This window comes from Felis catus, chromosome A2 (genome assembly GCF_018350175.1).
Source record: "Felis catus isolate Fca126 chromosome A2, F.catus_Fca126_mat1.0, whole genome shotgun sequence".
Taxonomy (NCBI): domain Eukaryota; kingdom Metazoa; phylum Chordata; class Mammalia; order Carnivora; family Felidae; genus Felis; species Felis catus.
The window spans coordinates 145,986,344-146,007,318 of NC_058369.1; the positions used below are offsets into that span (position 1 = coordinate 145,986,344).

General features: G+C 40.5%; 1 protein-coding gene across 7 annotated transcripts in view; it reads right to left on the bottom strand.

The window, feature by feature from the left end:
• UBE2H (ubiquitin conjugating enzyme E2 H) overlaps window positions 1-20,975 on the bottom strand; it is a 102,923-nt gene that overhangs the window by 17,609 nt on the left and 64,339 nt on the right. For 6 of the 7 annotated variants that reach the window (XM_019825792.3, XM_003983041.6, XM_045052744.1 and 3 more), the window contains 2 exons: window positions 7,460-7,499; window positions 5,757-5,809 (listed from right to left, as the gene is read on the bottom strand). The exons of the other annotated variant lie outside the window; for it this stretch is intronic. In XM_019825792.3, the coding sequence (XP_019681351.1) occupies window positions 5,757-5,809; window positions 7,460-7,499 (93 nt within the window). The remainder of the gene's footprint in view (window positions 1-5,756; window positions 5,810-7,459; window positions 7,500-20,975) is intronic. 7 annotated transcript variants of the gene reach the window in all.

The window sequence follows — 20,975 nt, forward strand, 5'->3', positions numbered from 1 at the left end:
CTGGACGAACACCAGATACATTCCGCTAAGTGCCAGGTCACCCGGCCACCAACCAGAGGTGTGTAGTTACAGAACATGGAACGTTTTGTGGCACGCTGCCAGACTTAGAAAAATCATCTCCCGTCCACTGCAGTTCCCTCCCCCAGCGTACTTAAACTGTAGACATCTACAGAAGAACACGAACGCTGCTAGAGATCGGAAGGAAGAAAACAGGTTCCTGTTTGCCAGAGACACGTCCTTTGTTGCCATGTCGGTCTCAAACACTTTCCGCCTTACTCGGGTGCTCTTTAGAGGGTTCATCCTAATTCAAACCTGGTAGGACCCTGCTTACCTTAAAAGACTGCCAGCTGAAACAGTAATAGGATTTGTTATTAACTTTTCAGAAATAAGGGCAATTAATGTATAATTAGCTAGCTGGTATTCTTACAGTCACACCAAAACTCATTTTTAAAGTTTTTAATTACTAGATAATAATTTAGTTTGTCTTTGAGGTCAGGAGCAAAGATATCTTCATGCAATTACCAGATAAGTGGCCACACATGGCAAAGACTACCTCTATGCAGTGATCACAAGCAAATGAAGAGAAAACAAATCTGTATCATCACGACTGGGCCCTAAAACTGAAGCCTCAAAAAAGCTAGAACACAGCTGTGTCTCTCTGGAAGGGCCACAGCCTGGCTCATGTCCTACCCTCTGCAAAGCCTGACCACTCCATGATCCTGATACTGACCACCAGTGAACACGAATGGAAGTTTTTTAAGGAGTTCCTGCAAGTTTTTAAATTCAATTCTTAAATTCTGTGCATAGTTAATCTCTTGGGCCACATACCAACGCCACATCTGAGTATCTCCAAGCAGACAGACAGAGGAGGTAGACCATGGAGCTAGCTAAGTACTGTTGAAGCCATCAAATACCAAACTCGGCATGTTTCTTTATCTCCTACAGTTGACATTTCCCCCACAGCACTGGAAAGAAACTGCTCTACCTGGCCTCTAAGAGACTTATAATGACATCCAGCTGTTCCAAAGGCAGGATGATGTTTATGATTCCACCATGGACAGATCAATACTGAGTTCTCCAGCCTGTTCTCAAATGTTAGTCGTTGGCCAATCATCCATGCAGACAAATGCATGTATCTCTTGTCTGCGCAGCTACATTAAAGTGGCAAGAAAACACAGTTAGCAAGCACTAGTGAACACAAAGCATTATTTTGAGACACAGTTACCTTTAGCCAGAATTTTAATTGTTTGGAAAGATTCTCAGGCTACCTGACTGAAAAGAGGGATGGAATAAATATTTCCAGCAGGAGAAAGCTTAAATTCATTAGGCCCACAGTATAGTACTATTAAATAAACTTATAGTTTAAAATTGTTCTAAATGCTTAGTAAAAGAAACTTCGTTTCTCTTGTCTATTTTTAATCTCAAAGTCCCTGAAGTACTCCTTTTGTTGTAGGCAACTTCATTTGTCTGTGATTGACTCCCCAGACGACTCTAGGGGAAGTAATTTCCCAAATGTTGATTTTTCTCACCAGCAAAATAAGAGGAGTATCCAGTCCATTGGCTAGCAACCCTAAAGGTGAGAAAGAATAAAATTGTCAACTGCCCAATTTTATAAGAAAATTGTCTTTGACCTTACTTGTCCACAACTTAATCCACAAAATAAGTCATTTACCAAGTCAGTTGAGAAATGAGTAAAATTAAACCGGAGAGAAACACAACTGACAGAGGTCAAGAATGCATGGCCCAGAACGGTGGGAAAGAAATTAAAGCTGAATTGCGGTGGCGGTACCGGGGCCTCCAAGAGTGTGGGTAGAAAAGCCAACTGTGGATAAGACGTATTTGGGAAAAAGGGAAACTGGAAAATAGTAGGAATGCTTAAAAAGCTACCTGGGGCTTAATGAACTTTCCTTCCATCAATTTTTAAAATTACAGTTGTTTCTGAAACTAAAATTCAGATCCCCTTGGCTGCATTTTAAATTGTCCAGAGCTTTTATCATTGTGTCTGGAAGAGCAGGAAGGGATACAAAAAAAAGAAAGCAAGAAAAAGATGTTATCACCCAGGAAATCAAAACGAATCAATTTTGTGATGGCATCTGCTACTCTCCTTTTAATGGCCCAAGAGTAACAATAGTGACTTCATACTCAGTGACTTCATATGATGACAAGCATCTTTAGGAAATTAACCATATTACCCACTATAATTAGCTCTCCTGCAAGGTTAAATAATAAAAAATTGAAAATTACTGGGTGATTACACTATAATCACACCAATTCTAAGTTTCTGAATGAACAAACTGCACGGAAACTTGGCAAAGGGAAACAAGTGACAATAGAGGCCATGAGTCAAAATGGGCTACCAGAAATCAATGGTCTTTTTTTTGGGGGGGGGGGGGGGACGAGAGGATTGAATCTGCTGGAAACAAGAACACTGACTGGTAGCAGGTTACGAGAAGTGTAAATCTGAAGTTTCAACTGGGAAGTGCTGTTATACTACAAATATGTACATCCATTGCACAGCGCATGCCTTGGGGCAAAGTTAATTGCAGGAAATTTCACAAGTCACTCCCTGCTCCGTACTATATTATATGGTAGAGGTGTTGAGACAAGTTTTGGTTGCCAGGCTAAGCCTTTTGGTTTTCAGCTGAATATTTGTATTAACATGCCAACTTTCTCCTATTCGTTGTTTTATATTAAATTAGGTTTTTTGTCCTTTGAACTAAGATTCTCTCAAGAATCACACCAGGAGACGGAATGACTCCAAATTTACCAATTACAGACTAACCTCCAATGCCAGAGTCTTTGGCAGTTTGTAATAAAAATTTAGTTCACATTTCAGGGATCAGGAAGGTCTAAAAGAAACTTCAAGGTCATCGGTGCCAACCATTACTATGTACTTTTACAATAAATTGTAATTACCTGCTCCTAAAACTGCCCATGAAAGAAATGTTGAATCTTTTGGAGGAGCAGTTTGGGTCTGAGCAAAATGTCAGAACAATTCTCCCATGCTGAGTACATTTTTGACTACACTCACTCCCTCGTGGGTCCCTGCACTTATCTACAGTGTTAGTGTTCTCCATGTTCATATGTTACAGAACACTTAATGATAACTTATACACATGTAAGAGGGAAATAAAAGTTCACTTTGACCAATGTAATTTAATCCTTGTTACTTCACAAAGTAATGCTTCACAAAGTAATGCTTTACACCAACATTCCATACATGTGATGAAATAAATCTTAAGTCACGTTGGGCTTCTGCTTCCAAATCTGTTCTGAACTTCAAACACCCTCTGGTAGGAAAGTAAAATGGTACGACCACTTTGGAAAATAGTCTGTCACTTCCTCAAAGGTTTGCCCAGAGTTACCATGTCACTCAGCAGTTCTACTCCTAGGTACACACCCAAGAAAAATGAAAACATATGCCCGCATAGAAACTTTTGTGCACGAACATTTACATAGGCATTATTCAAAACAGCTGAATGGTGGAAACAACCCAAATGTCCATCATCTGACAAATGGATAAAGACGTAATAGCTGTAAAATGGAATATTATCTGGCCATGAAAGGTATGAAGTACCGATTTGTGCTACAACATGGGTGAATCTTAAAAACATTATGTGAACTCAAAAAAGCCAGTCACAAAAGACAACATATCATAGATTCCATTATAAAAATTCCAGAATAGGCAAATCTGTAGAGACAGAAAGTAGATCAGTCATTACCTAGGGTTCGGGGAGGAAGGTTAAGAGGATGAGGGGGTGACAGCTGAAGGGTATGGGGTTTTTTTTGTTTTTTTTTAAGGTGAAGAAAATCTTCTTTGACGAGAATGTGGTGATGGCTGTACGTAATTGTGACTTGGTTTAAAAACTATCAAATTACATGCTCTAAATGGGTGAATATCATGTATGTGAGTTATAATTCAATAAGCTGTTGTTTTTCAAAAATCTGTTCTGAGATGTGAAGTACTTGAGAATCAGCAAATCTCTTCCACAAAGCTTTTCTGGTCAACAGTAAAAGAATTAGTTGAAGTCCAATTTACTTTACTGTAATTGGAACCAGCTCGTAGTATTTTGTTATGTACATTTCTAAAATGTGAATGCAGTTTAAGAAAATACATCATTACATCAGCTATTCCAGGCAGTCTGCCATGAGACATTTTTACCAAAAACACATCTTGAAAGGAATCCATTTAACCAACCTCAGAGTATATGTTCTTTCTTGTTGCCCCATCTCCTCATAAGCCGTTATATCCCTAAAATTCTCATGTTTCACAGTACTAGGCGTGATCAATTCAGTCAACAATTCCACAAATATCTGAACCCTTATTGTACACCAGGCACTGTTTCAGGCACTTGTATACATGTGTGTACACACACAGCCCCTGCTCTTGTGGAGCTTACAGTCTAATAAGATAAACGATAAACAAACGCTGGCTTTAAACACAGGTTTTTGAAACGGGCTGCTGTGCTATGGAGGAACGTTGTTTTAGATGGAGTAGCTAGGAAAGGAGGCTTCTCTGAGAGATGACTGAGGCGAGAAAAGGAAGTGCCAGCCATACAAAGACCAGGGAGGGTAACTCCAGGCAGAGGAAATGATTCCTAAATGGCAGAATCAGGAGGAGAAAACACGAAAGAAGGATTAACTGTGTGCTGCTGGTGACCAGCCTTCCACTGTGAGTCTCATGCACCGTCCTAGTACAGGGATGTCTGGCAAAGGAGTCTGCAGACTGTGGCTGGAATAAAAAGGTCTCCTAATTCTTTCAGTAAGAAAAGCTCCCTCCGGTCAAGCCCTGCCTAAGGTGACTTTCTTGAACCTCTTGGGGACTGTGTGTTGCCTGCACCACTGACTCTTTCACCGCATATGGGTACGAGGCTCTGCTAGGGAGTGCTGGGACACGGACACCAGACGTGCACCCCAGGGACCCCTATGACCGGAAACAATCTAGTGGCACAAAAAATCGGGCATGAACGACACACACAGGTAAGAAGTAAAAATGGGCCACAAAAAGCTATCAAATGTAGGGGTGTGCAGGGATCAATTGCAGCTGGAGCATCAGGGGAAGCCTCACGGGGTGGGTGGGGGGGCACGAGAGCAAAGAGGCCCATGGCGCCTGACAACCTGGACACGTGGGGGAATACAGACTGATCTGTTGTATCCCTAATTAACTTACATAGATTTCCACATATTTGTAGCTCCCCAACCAAGTTACAAGCTCAGGCAGAAAGGGCCTGATATTCCTTACATATCTCTGTGATGCTGAGCATTGTACTGCATAAAGCTGTGCAATTCACAGGTTGGTTCACTATAAGAGAGGAGATGTTGATTTCAGCACTGAGGCAAGGCTTCATAATGAGGTTTTGGCCTTCAAAACAGAGGACTCCCCAAACCTGTTAATGCACCATCTCACTTCACAGGGACATTGCTAGGAGTTTTCCCAAAAGTCAAAGGGATTACAGGTAAACATGTATACAATGTGCTTCTGAACACACACATATGTTTACATGTTTATTTGTATGTCTGCATATGTACATCACTATACCTTAAGTTCAAAATCTCACAAGATTATCTTAAACCCGTTGCTAAGTCAAAGTTTGTACTTGAGAGAAAATATTTTTTTCACTGATCAAACATTCCCATCCAGGCCCTCTTAATCCCTTCCCATTCCCAACAAAACATCTTAAACCAAAGAAAAGGCAAACAACATTTTTTAGGCAGTGTCTCAACATCTCTAAAAAATATTCCATGGCCAAACTCACCATAGAGAGCTGTCCAAGTTTGATTAATTACATCTAGACACACAGTTCCTGACCTGAAACAGATGGAAAGAATGGCATTTTTTTAAAAATTAGAAAGCTAGTTGCATGTACCTGGCAACTAATTTTATTTATCAAGAATAGTATGAAAGAGAAGGAAGGAAGGAAGGAAGGAAGGAAGGAAGGAAGGAAGGAAGGAAGGAAGGAAGGAAGGAAGGAAGGAAGGAAGGAAGGAAGGAAGGAAGGAAGGAAGGAAGGAAGGAAGGAAGGAAGGAAGGAAGGAAGGAAGGAAGGAAGGAAGGAAGGAAGGAAGGAAGGAAGGAAGGAAGGAAGGAAGGAAGGAAGGAAGGAAGGAAGGAAGGAAGGAAGGAAGGAAGGAAGGAAGGAAGGAAGGAAGGAAGGAAGGAAGGAAGGAAGGAAGGAAGGAAGGAAGGAAGGAAGGAAGGAAGGAAGGAAGGAAAAAACATCCCAATTAGGGAAGTATGATGAAGAGCAGAATATATACAAAGTCTTACTGTTTCCTTAGAGATTAAAAAGAAAAATCAGCAAGTATACAACGGTGAAATCAGACAACAGCTTCACCAGGTGATTGGAATTAACACTGGCAACCAGGGGCAGACAAACCTGTGTACCTCCCCAGTAGCCTGAGGACACAATTACACTTTGTGGTTTTCTGGTCTTAAGTACATATTCTGAATCTAATGATGAGGAAACATCAGACAACCCCAAATTGAGGGATGGTCTTTAAAATAACTGATCTATATTCTTTTTTAAAATGTCAACTTCATAAAAGCTGAGGAACTAGTCCAGATTAAAGTATTTTAAAGAAACGTGTAATTAAAGTAGTTTAAAGAAACAAGTAAATGCAATACACGATCACGGACTGGTTATTTTACTTACGGGGGAAAATAAGTGCCAAAAAGGTACACTGCTGGAATGTGGCAGTAGATTAAAACTGACACTCAATTCCTGAACCCAGCGAGTACACTGTGCTTATGTAACAAAACATCTTTGTTGTTAGGATGACTGATACACACAAGTATAAAAAGGCAGTAGGGCATGATGTGTGTATACAACCTACTCACACAGAGTTCAGAATACCTCGTGTGTGTGTGTGTGTGTGTGTGTGTGTGTGTGTGTAACAGCAAAATTTAGCCACAAGACTGCAAAACAAAAAAAGCATGTATTGTAAACAGCATCAGAAATACACAATAGGAGGCACATTTTAAAATATCACTAATAAAATATTAGAAGGAAAGAAAGGGTACGTAAGACTCATTTCATTAACTGAAATGAAACCACAGTCATTCATGTTTGCTTTACTCTCAAGAACTAAGAAACACTTTAAGGGCTGAAAATAGTGAATCTGTATACAGAAAACTTAGATCTCTGAATTGTGTCTATGCAAAGAGAAAAGAGATGTGGAATATTACACATGCTAGCTGGGTATCAGGGGGAATAAAGGACCTACTCATGGCAATGGGAAAACTAAGCAGCCCAACAGCAGAATGTGCACTAAAGTGGTTTAAAATATCATATCCCTGGGACTCTATAGTTTAAGTGACCATATGGTCCTCTCTGTTGATAAAATCTAGAAAGATAATTGAGGTTTTTTTTTTTTTTTTTTTAAATGATGGAGAGAGAGAGATGAATGCTAGTAAGGGCAGTTGCTGCTAAGATTTAAACATTTTTAAATAGTTACTTACGCTTCATCAATGTTGGGATGGAAAATTTTATTCATGAATCCTGTAAAAAGAGATGTTAATTAGCAGCAAAAAGTATCCAGAGAACAATTCGTTTTAAAGTATTTTAGTACTGGAAACAATTTCATTATTAGAAAAAGGTGATGATACCCATAACTCATTACTTTTAATCTTAGATGTTTGGTTACTGTTAATACTATATGATCTGACAGTGTCACTTACTTAAAACACAGGGTTCTATCAGAGTTCTATTAAAAAACAATGAGCAAACTTTGAAAGCAATGCAGCTTCTTATACAAAATAATCATTAAGAGAAATTGTTTTCTGAGCTATGAAGGTACTTGCAAAGAAAATTTGTAGTTCTAAGTGGGTTATACCTAGTCCTGATTACTTTTATCAGCAAGTTAAGAAAGCTACCCTGACTTCCCGCCCAAGTTTTATTGTTCAGTCTCTAAATTTGGAGGTTCTGCATTTAAACTTCTCCTTCTGAAGCTCAGTTACCGGTATCATACCACCACACTGGGTGCGGAACATGAATGAAGCTGTTGAAACACTAAAGGAATACCGCTACCAAACCACAAAGGATTTCATCACAGTGACCAAAATATTTAACTTTAGTCTACTCATTCCAGGAAACCCAGTTTTGACTAAAATTGGGGCAACCAAGAAATGAGGCAAGGAATTAAAAAAGAAAAATCTGTAAGATGGCTGTAAGATCTATCTGTCAGGGATTCAAGTTTTTTGATATATCCCTAGAAGAACAAGTAGAGACTAACAAAAGTAAGTAGGGACTTATAAAGAGTTTATTTTTAAGCAATCTCCACACCCAACGTGGTGCTCAAACTCACAACCCTGAGATCAAGAATCGCATGTGTTACTGACTGAGTCGGCCAGGCGCCCCTAGACTTTAACATATATACTGACGTTTCAATTCCAAGGAGAAATTAGTTTTTAGTCTAATTAAAACCAGTGACTGAATCAGTTTGTATATATGCAAATGACAATACGCGGAAGCAGAGGTCCACTGTCAGAGCCGTCATTTTATCATCCATATCATCTCAAGACTTTATTCCATTCCATACTTTTGATAAACTGAAGTTCCCTACTAAAGTGACTATCATTGTGTCCCTCTCAATCCCACCCTCCCTCACCCCCACCTCGTATGTCTCTCTTTCCCTCATTCACAATGTATTCGGTCAACACCTACGTGTCAGGCACTGTGCTTGTTCAGGGTATGAGATAAGTAAGGCAGTACGCTGTTCTCCTGGACGTCAGCACAGCACTGAGACAAGACACAAGGAAGTAAGTGCAAACATGCACAAAGAACGGACACAGCTGGAGGGAAAGAGGAAGGTACCAGGAGAGATGCAGAGAAGTGGCATCAGAGGAGGATCCTCAGGGACGAGTTCCAACAAAGGTCATTACCTGGGAAAATCTAACAACCTTCTCTAGACTTAGAAAACGGGGTTAATAATACAAAATTCCAGGTATTCCGTAGTCTTCACTTGCTCTAGTCACTCTAATACTAACTACGTTGCTACTTTTTTTAATTGTTTTTACATTTTTTTGTGTTGGAATGGCTTCATGTTCTTACTGCTGTTAAGAGAGCTCAAGCAATGTTTAAATTACTCTAATGCAAAAAGAAATGCCTTGTGTCCAATTACTATTTCATATTAATTTTTCATTAAGGAAATAAGATGCTTCCAAGTCTAGATTTAAGAAGCCTGTGTTTATTGAAGAGATTAAACTAAGCCAATACAAACGTTCATGTCTTAATGTTAAGAGGATAAAAATTCTGTATGACCCTAGAAAAACACTAATAAATATGTTCAAGAAGACCCATGAGGATATTCATTGCAGCTTTATTTATAAAAGCCAAAAACCTAATGCAATCCTATCAAAAGGGACTAGGGGAACTGTAGTAATATCCACATGTTGGGAGTCCGATAAAGCCAAGGTAATGAACTAGATCAGTAAGTATCAACTTGGATAGACCCATCGCTAAGGGGAGAAAAAAAAAGCTGTATGAATTTACAGCATGATAACATTTAGATGAACTAAAACAAAGCAACACTACATATCTCTATGGTAACAAGTATAGAAAACTGTACTGAACCAACATATATACTAAACTTAAAAAGTAATTATTTCAGTGAGGGTGCAGGGTCAAGGTCATGGTGGGAACAGGGAACAGAATGGGAATGGTGATTAAAGATGAATCTATCTGTAACACTATATTCCTTTTAAAAAGAGATAAAGAGAGAAAGTACTTGTATTTTTTTTTTTTTTTTCGAAGTCTGCACATAGGAAACTGGAAGCAAACATCTACAACTGTTAACAGCACTTAATTCTTTGTGGTGGGAATATTTTCTCCATTACACTTTTCAGATTACATCACTACCCCCACCCCCATCCTGTACCAGAAATGGGATCACAGCGATGTAAAAAATAGAAGGAAACAAACAAGTGTCAACAGTAGTCAACTTTGAGAGACTCCCACATTCTATTATTCTCCTGAATTTCCAAAATTTCTATACTGTGTAATTTTAATAATTGAAAAAAACCCTTAATAATTGAGAAAAAATGTTAAAAAATTAAAAATGTAGGAAACACTTTTTTTTTTTACATTTATTTATTTTTTGAGAGACATAGAGAGACAGAGCACAAGTTGAGGAGGGGCAGAGAGAGAAGGAGACACAGAATCCGAAGCAGGCTCTGGGCTCCGGGCTGTCGGCACAGAGCCTGACACAGGGTTCGAACTCACAGACTGTGAGATCATGACCTGAGCCAAAGTCGGATGCTTAACCGACTGAGCCAATCAGGCACCCCAATGTAGGAAACATTCTAAAGAGGACCTAATTATACACAGGTTATCCAGTGCTGAACCATTTTTAAGGAAGAAGGTCACTAAAATCAACTATTTTATTTTCTCTCATCTTAAACACTTTTTTGTTTAAATATTACAAGTTCAATACAAAAAAAAATCAAAAGATCTTCAGACTATAAGACATACGGTCCTCAAGATCAGTTACATACAGGAATATACTGCTATTACAACTGCCAAGAACCTTTCTGATGAGTGGGAAACAATGTTTAGCCACTAGATGGTTTAATTCAAGAGACTTGTTCTATTATGTGAAAAGTATTTTGGCTTGAAGCTACAACAAAGAACTCACAATTCATTCTTGATGCTGAAAATCCTGCTTCTGCTAGATGTCTCCTAAGTAACACCTCGTAAAGCAACATGTATGGCCGAGGTCCCCAGTGCTACAGGTAAGAATCACCTGGAGAGCTCTTTAAAAACAAGTGCTACGCTAGAATGTGGCAAGTGTTATGGAGGAAGAACAGCAGAGAAGGGGACTCAGGACAGGAATGCTTGGGTGGGAGCTGCAATTTTAAATGGGATTGGCAGGGAGGGCCTTATGGAGAAGCGGAGAAACGGACAATCGGAAGGAGTGAAGGAGGTAAAGGAGGAATCATTCAGTATCTAGGGGAAGAGTGTCTATATAACACGAACAGCCAAGTGCAAAATGCATCAGGAGCTCAGCAAAGGGAGTATTAGGAGACCAGCAAAGGGAGTGGTGGGGCTGAAGCGTGATGAATAAGGAGAAGCCTAGAAGTGAGGCCAGAGAGGTGAGGAGCATTTGTGGGCCCTTTTAAGGATGCTGCTTTCCATTCTGAGTGAGGTGGGAAGCCAGAGACTATGCTAGAATGGTGTTACATACAATCCCTCCTTAAGACTTTTTGTTGGTTTTTAACACGAGCCTTATCTCCGGGCAGGGGGGAGGGGGTGGGGGCTAATAAGGGAACAGCTCAGTAAGGTCACAGCACCAGCACATCAGTGCTGGGGACAGAACAAAGGTCCCGAGCAAAATGAGTGAGCTGTGTTCTGCTTTAGAATGTTTCCTACATTTATAATTTTTTTTTTAACTTGAAAGGTTTTTTTTTTTTCAATTATCAAAATTCACAATGCAGAAATTTTGGAAAGTCAGAGGAGTGAGAACGGAACTTCAACAATTTCATGTCATAGGGAACCTCAAAGGTGTAAGTTGAGAAAACAGCTAGAGTCAAAAGAGATTTAAATGTTTACCAAAAACGGTCTCTGAAAGATTAAAGTGCCTCCCTTCTGGTACAAGGCCCAGAGATCCCATTTGGAATCAATACAGCTTCCACACTGTTTTCAATTAAGTCGAAATTCTGGCTTGGTTGAATCCAAGAGTACATAACAGGGAGGGCCAAAAAGGACTCAGTAAACATACTCTTAGTAACAAATGGGTTGGGGGTGCCTCGGTGGCTCTGTCGGTTAAGCATCCAATTTTGGCTCAGGTCATGATCTCACAGTTGGTGAGTTCGAGGCCCATGTCGGGCTCTCCGCTATCAGCACAGAGCTTTGGATCCTCTGTCTATCTCCCGCCCCACTCATGCACACATACTCTCTCTCTCTCAAAAATAAACAAGGAAGGAAGGAAGGAAGGAAACAAGGAAGGAAAGAAGGAAGAAAAAGAAATGGGTTGGAGCCCAGACCCCAGTGCCCCTGCTAAGTATAAAACATCACCTGAGCTCTGAGACACAGGGCAAAATCAGACTGGAAAAAGAAAAGTATTAACAGGGGCTTGAGGTCTAGTCCCAACCCTGCTATTAACTGCAGACCTTGGGAAGGTCCCTTCACTTCTCAGCCTGTTTCTTTACCTGAAATAGCTAGACTGTATGATCTCCAAAACCTCCATTCTTATTCTGTTTATAAAGGAACTATCAGCACTAAAAATCTAGGATTTAATAACAATGGCCAGAGCTCTGACAACAGAGGACTTTAGAGGAAATGTCTAAAGTTAAGTCCATAAAGGAAATTAATTCTGCAGGGCACATTTTTAGGTACAGAAATATTCTAGAGAATACAAAGCTAACAACATGCTAAAATACCACAAAGAGACACAGAATCCACTGACTGGTCCCAAGTAGGCAGAAAGAGTTTATACCTTTGCCTTTGAGGAACAAGTTTAACCAGACCGATTCTGCCCAAAAAACAATCTCCAGACGACAACGATCTCTCCCAATACCAGGCATTTTCAATGGTTAGAAAAATACCCAAGGTAAGTAAACAGAACGGAGTAGATATCCTTTAACATTTGCTCTTGGACAAGCTGTGGGCAGTATTTCTGGCAAAGCCCTTTACACGCTGAATGATGATGGCAACAATGGCACTTCTGGACGAGGAGGGGAGGAGACACAGAAAGAACAGGCCAGGAATTCAGAGAAGGAACATTCTCAGGACTCAGCGTGTTTGGCCTGGCATGTCCCCCTTCCTTTTGGCAATGCGATCACCACACTAACGAATACGTCTGCGACGAGAGAATTTTCCCAACACTTGTTTCCATTCAACCAGGAACTAGCTTGAAGATATTTTAAGAAAACATATTTTGAAAACTGCTTTTGTGAAAACATGATAGGCGGAAGCAAGTCATTTTTAATCTACATGATTTAAGATTTTATTCACAACCAGACATTTTCTAATGATATATATATTTCAGTGATTCGACCAGATAAAATCCACAACTCCTTCAAATCTCTGAGACAATTATCCTCTGGCACGACCCAAGCACTTATAAAAGGGAAGGCAACAGGAACAAACGTTTGGCTAAAAAGCTCACCACCTCTGTCCTCTATCTTTTAGCAGAGGGGAAGGAGGTGATTTATAATTCTGGAGGAGGAATCCAAATCATGCTTAGTTGATGTAAAAAACTGCATTATCTCATAAAATGAGAGATTATTAAAAAGGAAAAATATGCCACGCTTTAGCTTGTGACACTCCCAATACTCAACTGTTCTAGACTAACACATCTTTTGACCCATAGGCTAATAGGCAGAGGAAGTAAGTAACATCATGCCGAGTCATGCTGAAAACCGGTGTTTATTTCAGCCCGTTTCTGTGTCTAATCCCAGCAGGGGATCTGTACAAAGTTGTACACGCTTTCCAGTAACTTCAGATACTGGGGTCAATATGTAAATAAAGGTGGCAAAAATTAATCACCTTTGTTTTACTTGTGAGGATATTTTTAATGATCAAATGTGTGGACAGAATGAAATACCCAGGGCCAGTCATCTATACAGAAGTTTCCTTCAGAATAATCTTGAGAAATGAGAGGTCCGACAAGTGACTCATGAAACAAGGTAAATCCACCCTAAGGTGAGTAGGTGAAAAACGCCGAAGGCAAAAATAGAGGAGCTCCATCCCAGGGATAAAATGAGCTGGGACTGCAGACGGCTAAGGCGGCTGTGGCTGATGCAATTTAATTACGAGTTTATGAATCCCTGTGAGAAAAGGGTAAGTGAAAACATTAAGCCATTCTGATATTCCGTCTTCATGATAGATGCCCACACAAGGTAGACCACTCAGAATCAACCTGATGGATTCGTTTCTTAGGCAGATATAATTGTTTCGAATCTATTTATTAAAGACTGGATCTTATCGCTCCTAGCAGCATCTCGGACTGTACATTTTTTGAGGGTAGTAACTTGGATCTCCATTCCTAGCATGCAGGAGGCGACCAGGGTTGCGATGTTCCAGCTAAAAAAGGGGTGGGGGGTGGCGCTGCCAGTGGCTTCACCAGTGACGGCCATGCCGCCAGCTCTGTGCATTAGCGCACACTCAGAGATTTTCATCTTACCTCGGACGGCCAGGCCCAGCCCGTGGCAGCCCGCACCCAGGCAGAGGCCTCTTCCGAGAGCCGAGCCTTTCCTACTCAGGAGAGATGGACCCGGGCCGGTCTCTTCTTGGGTGAGGAACCCAGCAAGGAGCTCACTCTCAATGCCCTGTGTCATGGGAACTTCTGAACTGATCCTGTGTGTGCTCAGGAGATCTAAACTCAACAAGGGGTCGTCTTTTCTGTTTCTTCCTTTCTCTCTGATAATATGGAATCTGAGGGATGGGCTGGATGGATAAGAAAAGTTCATTTATAACTAAGAAAAGGTGAAGTGTTATCCTTCAACAGCCTAACCCTGCTACCAACCTAGCAGCCTACCAAAACCTGCGAGCCTTAAATCTACTCTCCTGTAGTTTCATTTGTGGAAGACTGTAATGCTCTCTTTCCTGTCTCCACAGGGTCTCTTTCACTCTCCTGATCATTCATATAACCACACTGTCTGAATCTGGAGGACTTTGTTCTCATGGTCATTACTCCCTGCCTCAGTAGAGGCAGTATAGAACACAGTTGGCCACTCTTCTTAAATAAAGTCGTGGTTAAAAGATCAGGCTCCAGTCACACGGCCCAAGTTTCACTCTGCAAGCCTCAAGCAAGTTAAGAGTCACTGAATCTCTTTGCCTTTGTTATGAATAAAGCTAAGTTAAATTTTGGTATCTGCACATCATAGGACTGTTATGAAGATTAAATGAGTATATGTAGAGCATTTGACCAGCAACTGGCACACAGTAAGTACTCAACGTTATTATAAGCCTCATGAGCTCGGGCAAGTAATTTCACCTCACTCTCCTCATCCTAAAGATGAAAGTATCTGCCCCTACCTACTCCTCTCTCAATCCTTTAGAAGTGTCCAGAGCATTAGAGTATGTTTTGATTAGTGGGTATTAGGCTTCCTATAACCCCATCACACTGGAAATAGAAAATACAGGTACTCTAACATTTATCATGAAGAAGACCATTCTAATTGCATTTGGTTTGGGGGGAAAAGACCAGACTGGACACCAGAAGGCAGACTCTGCAATTAGTTAGTAGTCAGTCATTTATCTCCACCTTCCGGAGTCTCAGTTTTACTATCCTTAAACTGAGACAACTGGATGATATCATCTTTGACGTTCCTTCTAGCATTATGTTTTCACCAACACCAGAAATATGAACAAACCTTAAATTGTGGTGAACAAGCTTTTCAAAGGGAACTAAGACACTACTCTTACTTGTTTTTAAAAGGATCGCAGTTTAACTAAAGAGGAAGCCAAAAATACCTCTTTTCATTACGATAACAATCCAAAGAGGAGGAAAGGAGTTAATGCCAAAAAGATGTCAGAATAACCAGCTCAAAAGCTACAGGTCAGCTACTATAATTAAAGTAGGAACTAACCTAAAGAGTAGTAAGCTAGATGGAATTATTATATAGCAAATGGAAAGATTCTATAATAACGAATTGCCAAAGGCAGAATTGAGACTGGCATAAGCAGCTTCTAGAAGGAAATGGGACAAATCTTCTGACAGAAGCAAGCATGTACAAAGGTTCCCCTTAGAGGTGGCCTGGGGGAGGCAAAGCCAACTACTATTTTTACTCTGGCTAATAGCAAGATGAAGGTCAATGAATTTAAATATTATAGACTGCCAACAGGAGGTTTTTCATTTAACAGGGCCGATATGACCACTGGCTTCTTCCATTACTGAGAACTTTAGCACCTGGCGTCCAAGTCTCTTTCTTGTCATTTTTAGTGACATTATCACCCACACAGATCACACTCCTGACACCCTGCCTTCTCAATCCCTGAAGCTTCTTCTCAGTGACTTTTCCTCTATCACATCTCATTCACACTCCCATCACACTCCCAGGACATACCTGGGATTTGTCATCTTATAAACAGCTTCACCTCCAAAATCACAGACCACCCCCACCCACCACAGTCCCTAAGAACTCTAATCCACTGACCCTCCCTTTTCTTCCCACCTACCAGCCCTCCTATCTTCACTCCTCTCCTTGCTTAAGATTTGAGGCGCCTGGATGGCTCAGTCGGTTAAGCATCCGACTCCAGTTCAGGTCATGATCTCACAGTTCATGGGTTCGAGCCCCGCGTCAGGTTCTGTGCTGACAGTTCAGAGCCTGGAACCTGCTTTGGATTCCGGGTCTCCTTTTCTCTCTGCCCCTCCCCCACTCACACTCTGTCTTTTAAAAATAAATAAACGTTAAAAAAAAAAAAAAGATTTAAGACCCATTGCCATCACTGCTTTGCAGCAACCTTCTGCAAACCCCATGCACTCTCTCCTCAGAAACACCCATCTGCAACTGGAGGAAACCAATCATTCATATTCGCCGTACTTGGACTTGAAGGTGTCACTAAACACGGATTCATTGATTTACTCCCTCACCTCAGTACAGAGCAGGCAATGTACCAGGCCCTGAGGTGGGGAGAAGGAATGTTTAGCAGAACAGACCCAGGGTCTGCCTTCATGGAGTTTATATCTACTGGGCTGGTAGGGAGGAAAGACATTATGCAAATGCACCAACTTTGAAAAGTATGCTCAATAACCTTTTGTGGATTCAACATTACAGATAATTTTCCTTTCTCCTTTCACTAGTAGCCCGTCCCCGATTCTCCAACGGCTTGTGCATTTTCCTCATTATTCTATAAATCTCCAGTCCCCTTTGCTCCTCTATTTCTCACTTTGACTTAAAAGCTCTGCCTATTTTGAGAGGATGGGGGCTGGTGGGCAGGATCTCTCACTCTCCCCATCAAAATCCTCCCTGCACACACGCTAATTTTTCCTGCCTCAAGAGCTCATTCAAATGTTTAAGGTCTTCCTACTGTCTCAAAGGCACTGTGCCTTCAATCCTCATCCTGATGCCCAGCATCACCAAGCTTTCCCTCTTTTCTAGACAACTGCCCCTACAATGAGCACATCAACAACCTTCAGAATCTCCCATTTCAGAAGTAAAAACTGAAACCTTCCTTTTATCTATGCCCGCCATTTGCGTGCTCTCCTTCACACAGCCAAATTTCTTCAAGGCAATGGATTACAGACACCAGAGTTTCTCAATGTTGGCACCTGTTCCAAACCACCAGTAGTATTTCTACTCTTCCCCTATAACAATACAGTGGTCACGAAAACCTGCTTAAAACCTTTCAATGATTTTTCCATTGCATTAAAAAGAGAACTCATGCTGGGGCATGGGGGTGTTTCAGTCGGTTGGTTATACACGTGACTCTTGGTTTCGGCTCAGGTCATGATCTTGCGGGTTTCATGGGTTCGAGCCCCACGTCGGGCGCCGTGCTGGCAGCTTGGAGCTTGCTTGGGATTCTCTCTCTCCTCCTCAATCTGTCCCTCCCCCACTCACATTGTCTTGGTCTCTCTCTCAAAACAATTACAAATAAATTTTTAAAAATTCTCTAAAAAATAAAATAAAACCAAGACTCAAGCCTTTAATCTCACCAACAAAGCCCTATGGGACCTGACCCTGCATGCCACTTGGAGCCTCTCTCTTATTTCACTGCTCACCCAGTCTCCCAGCCTTATTCCTCTTCCTTGAGCATGCTAAGCTCCTATCTGCCTCAGGGCCTTTCTGCTCACAATTTCTTCTGCTTAGAATGCCCTCATCCCTGATCTTGGAGGATCAGGGCTGGGGTTTTTTGTTTTTGTTTTTTCCTTTTCATTTAAACCTTAAGCTTGGGGCACCCAGGTGGCTCAGTCGGTTGGGCGGACCACTTCAGCCCAGGTCATGATCCCCGCACTTCGTGGGTTCCAGCCCTGTGTCGGGCTCTGTGCTGACAGCTCAGAGCCTGGAGCCTGCTTCAGATTCTGTGTCTCCCTCTCTTCTCTCTCTGCCCCTCCCCTGCTTCCACGCTCTCAAAAATAAACAAACATTTAAAAAAAAACCCCTAAACCTCAAGCTTAAGTTTACTTTGTCTGAGAAACCCTTCCTGAACACCTAATCTAAGATATCCATATGTCAATTTCACCACATCAATCTCTGCATAAAGCGATCAGACATTTTAATTTTTTGCTTCACCTTTTTTCCTCAAAGAATTTGTTCAACCTCTGTTCCTCTGGCACCTGGAATAATGAATGCCCTGCACATATTTGGTATCTAGTAAATTTGTGAAGCTGATTAGAAAAAAATGGTATAAAAATGTATCAGTTTTCCGAGAAAGGAAATTCTGCTTCAGCTGCCAGACATATTCTTAAAAAAAAAAAAAAAAAAAACCACCCTGGAAAATTTCATTTTCAGAACAGCAGTAAAAAGAGAGCTTTTAACAATGGCTTACATTCTCATAGCATTATCTAAAAAAACTTTTATGAAACTTTCCTACTAGAACCTTGTTTCTCTCTACTGGAATTCAAAAGATATAGATCGCTACATAGTAGCAATTATGTATCTTCTTGAGACAGAAACCAAATTCAAAACCACGTCATGAAAGCCAAGAAGAAAGGAGGTGATGGAATTTTGCTTCCTTGGTCTCAGAATTCATTCTGTTTGTGAAAATGCAGTGGTCCAAACAGGCCTCTGTTAAATAACTAACCCCCAAACCTTTCAGAAATGACTCTACTCCAAATCCTCGTCCAAATACTCTACTCCAAATCCTTGTCCACCCCTGACAACACTGCTCCCTTAGCTTCCTAGCTAGTTCCCAGGAGGTAATTATACAATGTTTCCATCTAGGAAGGTACACAGTGAAATGGTAAATATTCTAAACTCTGTATTTTAGTCATACCCTATTATAAAATTCCATTCCAAAAATGTTGTGATGTAATTTCTGGCCATAGTGAAATAAAATTTTACAATGCCGGAGGTATCTCGTATTCTGACAATGAAAAAGCTTAAATCACTTTCCTTAATCGCTGGCAAAGTAAAAAGAATAAGGTGCACTGATCATCAGAGTATCTTCTAATTAAGAACCTATGGTAGACTGGGAGATTCAGAAAGTACTCTGACAGGTTATCTAATCTAGTTTCCCTCGAAATAGGAAGATCTAAACCGCTCTATTGAGAGGATACCCGACCTAGCAGTAAAGGCCACTGGTAGAGCTCAATACAGTATTCCAGCTACTGTTAATTGCCCATGACCTTTCCTTTTTGTCTCCATTTACTGATATGGGTTTGGCTAGCTCTTGCTATATGCCCACTGACATCAAATTCCATTGCACAACGAGTGTGGTTTTTTTCCCTGACCATTCTATCAACATTAAGCAAATTATTAAACCACTCCCTCCAGAATCTTGTTCTCAATCAACCATTTCTCTTACTCTGCTTTGGCATAATCAAATTTGCAATCCAGACACACAGTACATGCAGCCTGCTCCTGTGAGACAGTCTTCCTCACTGTTAAGATGGATATGTATATAGGTAGTGTTTCAAAAGTTAGTTTCTAGACTTGTTAGGTGGATGTTAAAACAGTGTTCTATTTGTAAAAAGTATAAATGAAAAAATAATTTTTTAAATACAAACGATGGGGTGCCTGGGTGGCTCAGTTGGTTAAGCGTCTGACTCTTGATTGAAGGTTATTTACAAAAGACCCTAAAATACTCTACAGTTCTATCTGAAATTAGTAGAATGAAGTTTTATTAATATACTACTCAGTAATCATTTAAAAATATAAAGGCCAAATTCTTCATTTTCTCTTGAATGCTACTGTTTAAGTAGCTATGGTGTGATGGAGACTACTGTAGATCCTGAAGGAGACTTCATGATATTTTCAAGACCTTTTAGAGGTGGAAAGACTTAAATCTAACATTTTATGCCTGTATTTTATTAGAAGACATAATCCTCCCCCCCCCCCCCGGCTTAAGTTTATCAAAAATGTTATTATTTATGAGTTATGGAACAGGAATCTTTTTTGGTTCATTGGAGAAAAATGGAGCAAGGGGAAACACATGTGAAAGAGTCAGATTGGAAAGAGAAGTAGGTAAGAATTGTTAGAGGTAGCAGCCCAAGAAAAGGGAGAAAAGGGAAAGAAAGGAGTGAAAAAGAGTTTTGTGTAAAGGTGTAAAGACAGTACCCAAGATGGAATAAACTAAATTATAAGCAGAAAAACAGAGAGAACGGTATGTAACCCTTATACACACACATAATTAAAACTGAAAGGAAGTAGAAAGGAAACTGGTGGAAACTTGGGGGCCAGCAGGGCCTTAGCAAGCTACCAGGTGAAAAATCTGGCCAAGGATATAATGGCTTTCTAGAACAAAAGACAGGAAAAAGTACAGACACAGACAGGACATCTGAAAGACATGCATTTGCCATATGTTTAAAAATATAAGCTTTTAGGGGCGCCTGGGTGGCTCAGTTGGTTATGCATCCAACTCTTGATTTCAGCTCAGGTCATGATGGCACGGTTCATGGGCTTGAGCCCCATGTTGGGCTCCACAGTGACAGAGCAGAGCCTGCTTGGGATTCTCTCTGGCCTTCCCTGACTCGCACATGCGTGTTCTCCCTCAAAATAAATAAAGAAAAACTTATATAAAAAAATATATATATAATATATAAATAATTTATATATAATATATATAATTCATACATATATATAGTATAAAGGAACTTACTATTATTTAGAAGTTATAGAAAAATGTTTTTAATCCCTTTAAGTTTTTTTTTTTTTTTTTTTTGAGAGAGTGAGAGAGAGTGAACATGAGAGGGAGAAGGGCAGAGAGAGAAGGAAAGAGAATAAATCCCAAACAGGCTCCATGCTGTCAGTGCAGAGCCCAATGTGGGGCTCAAACTCACAAACCATGAGATCATGACGTGAGTCTAAATCAAGAGTTGGCCTCTTAACCAACTGAGTCACTCAGGCACCCCCAAAAACGTTTTTAATCCCTTTT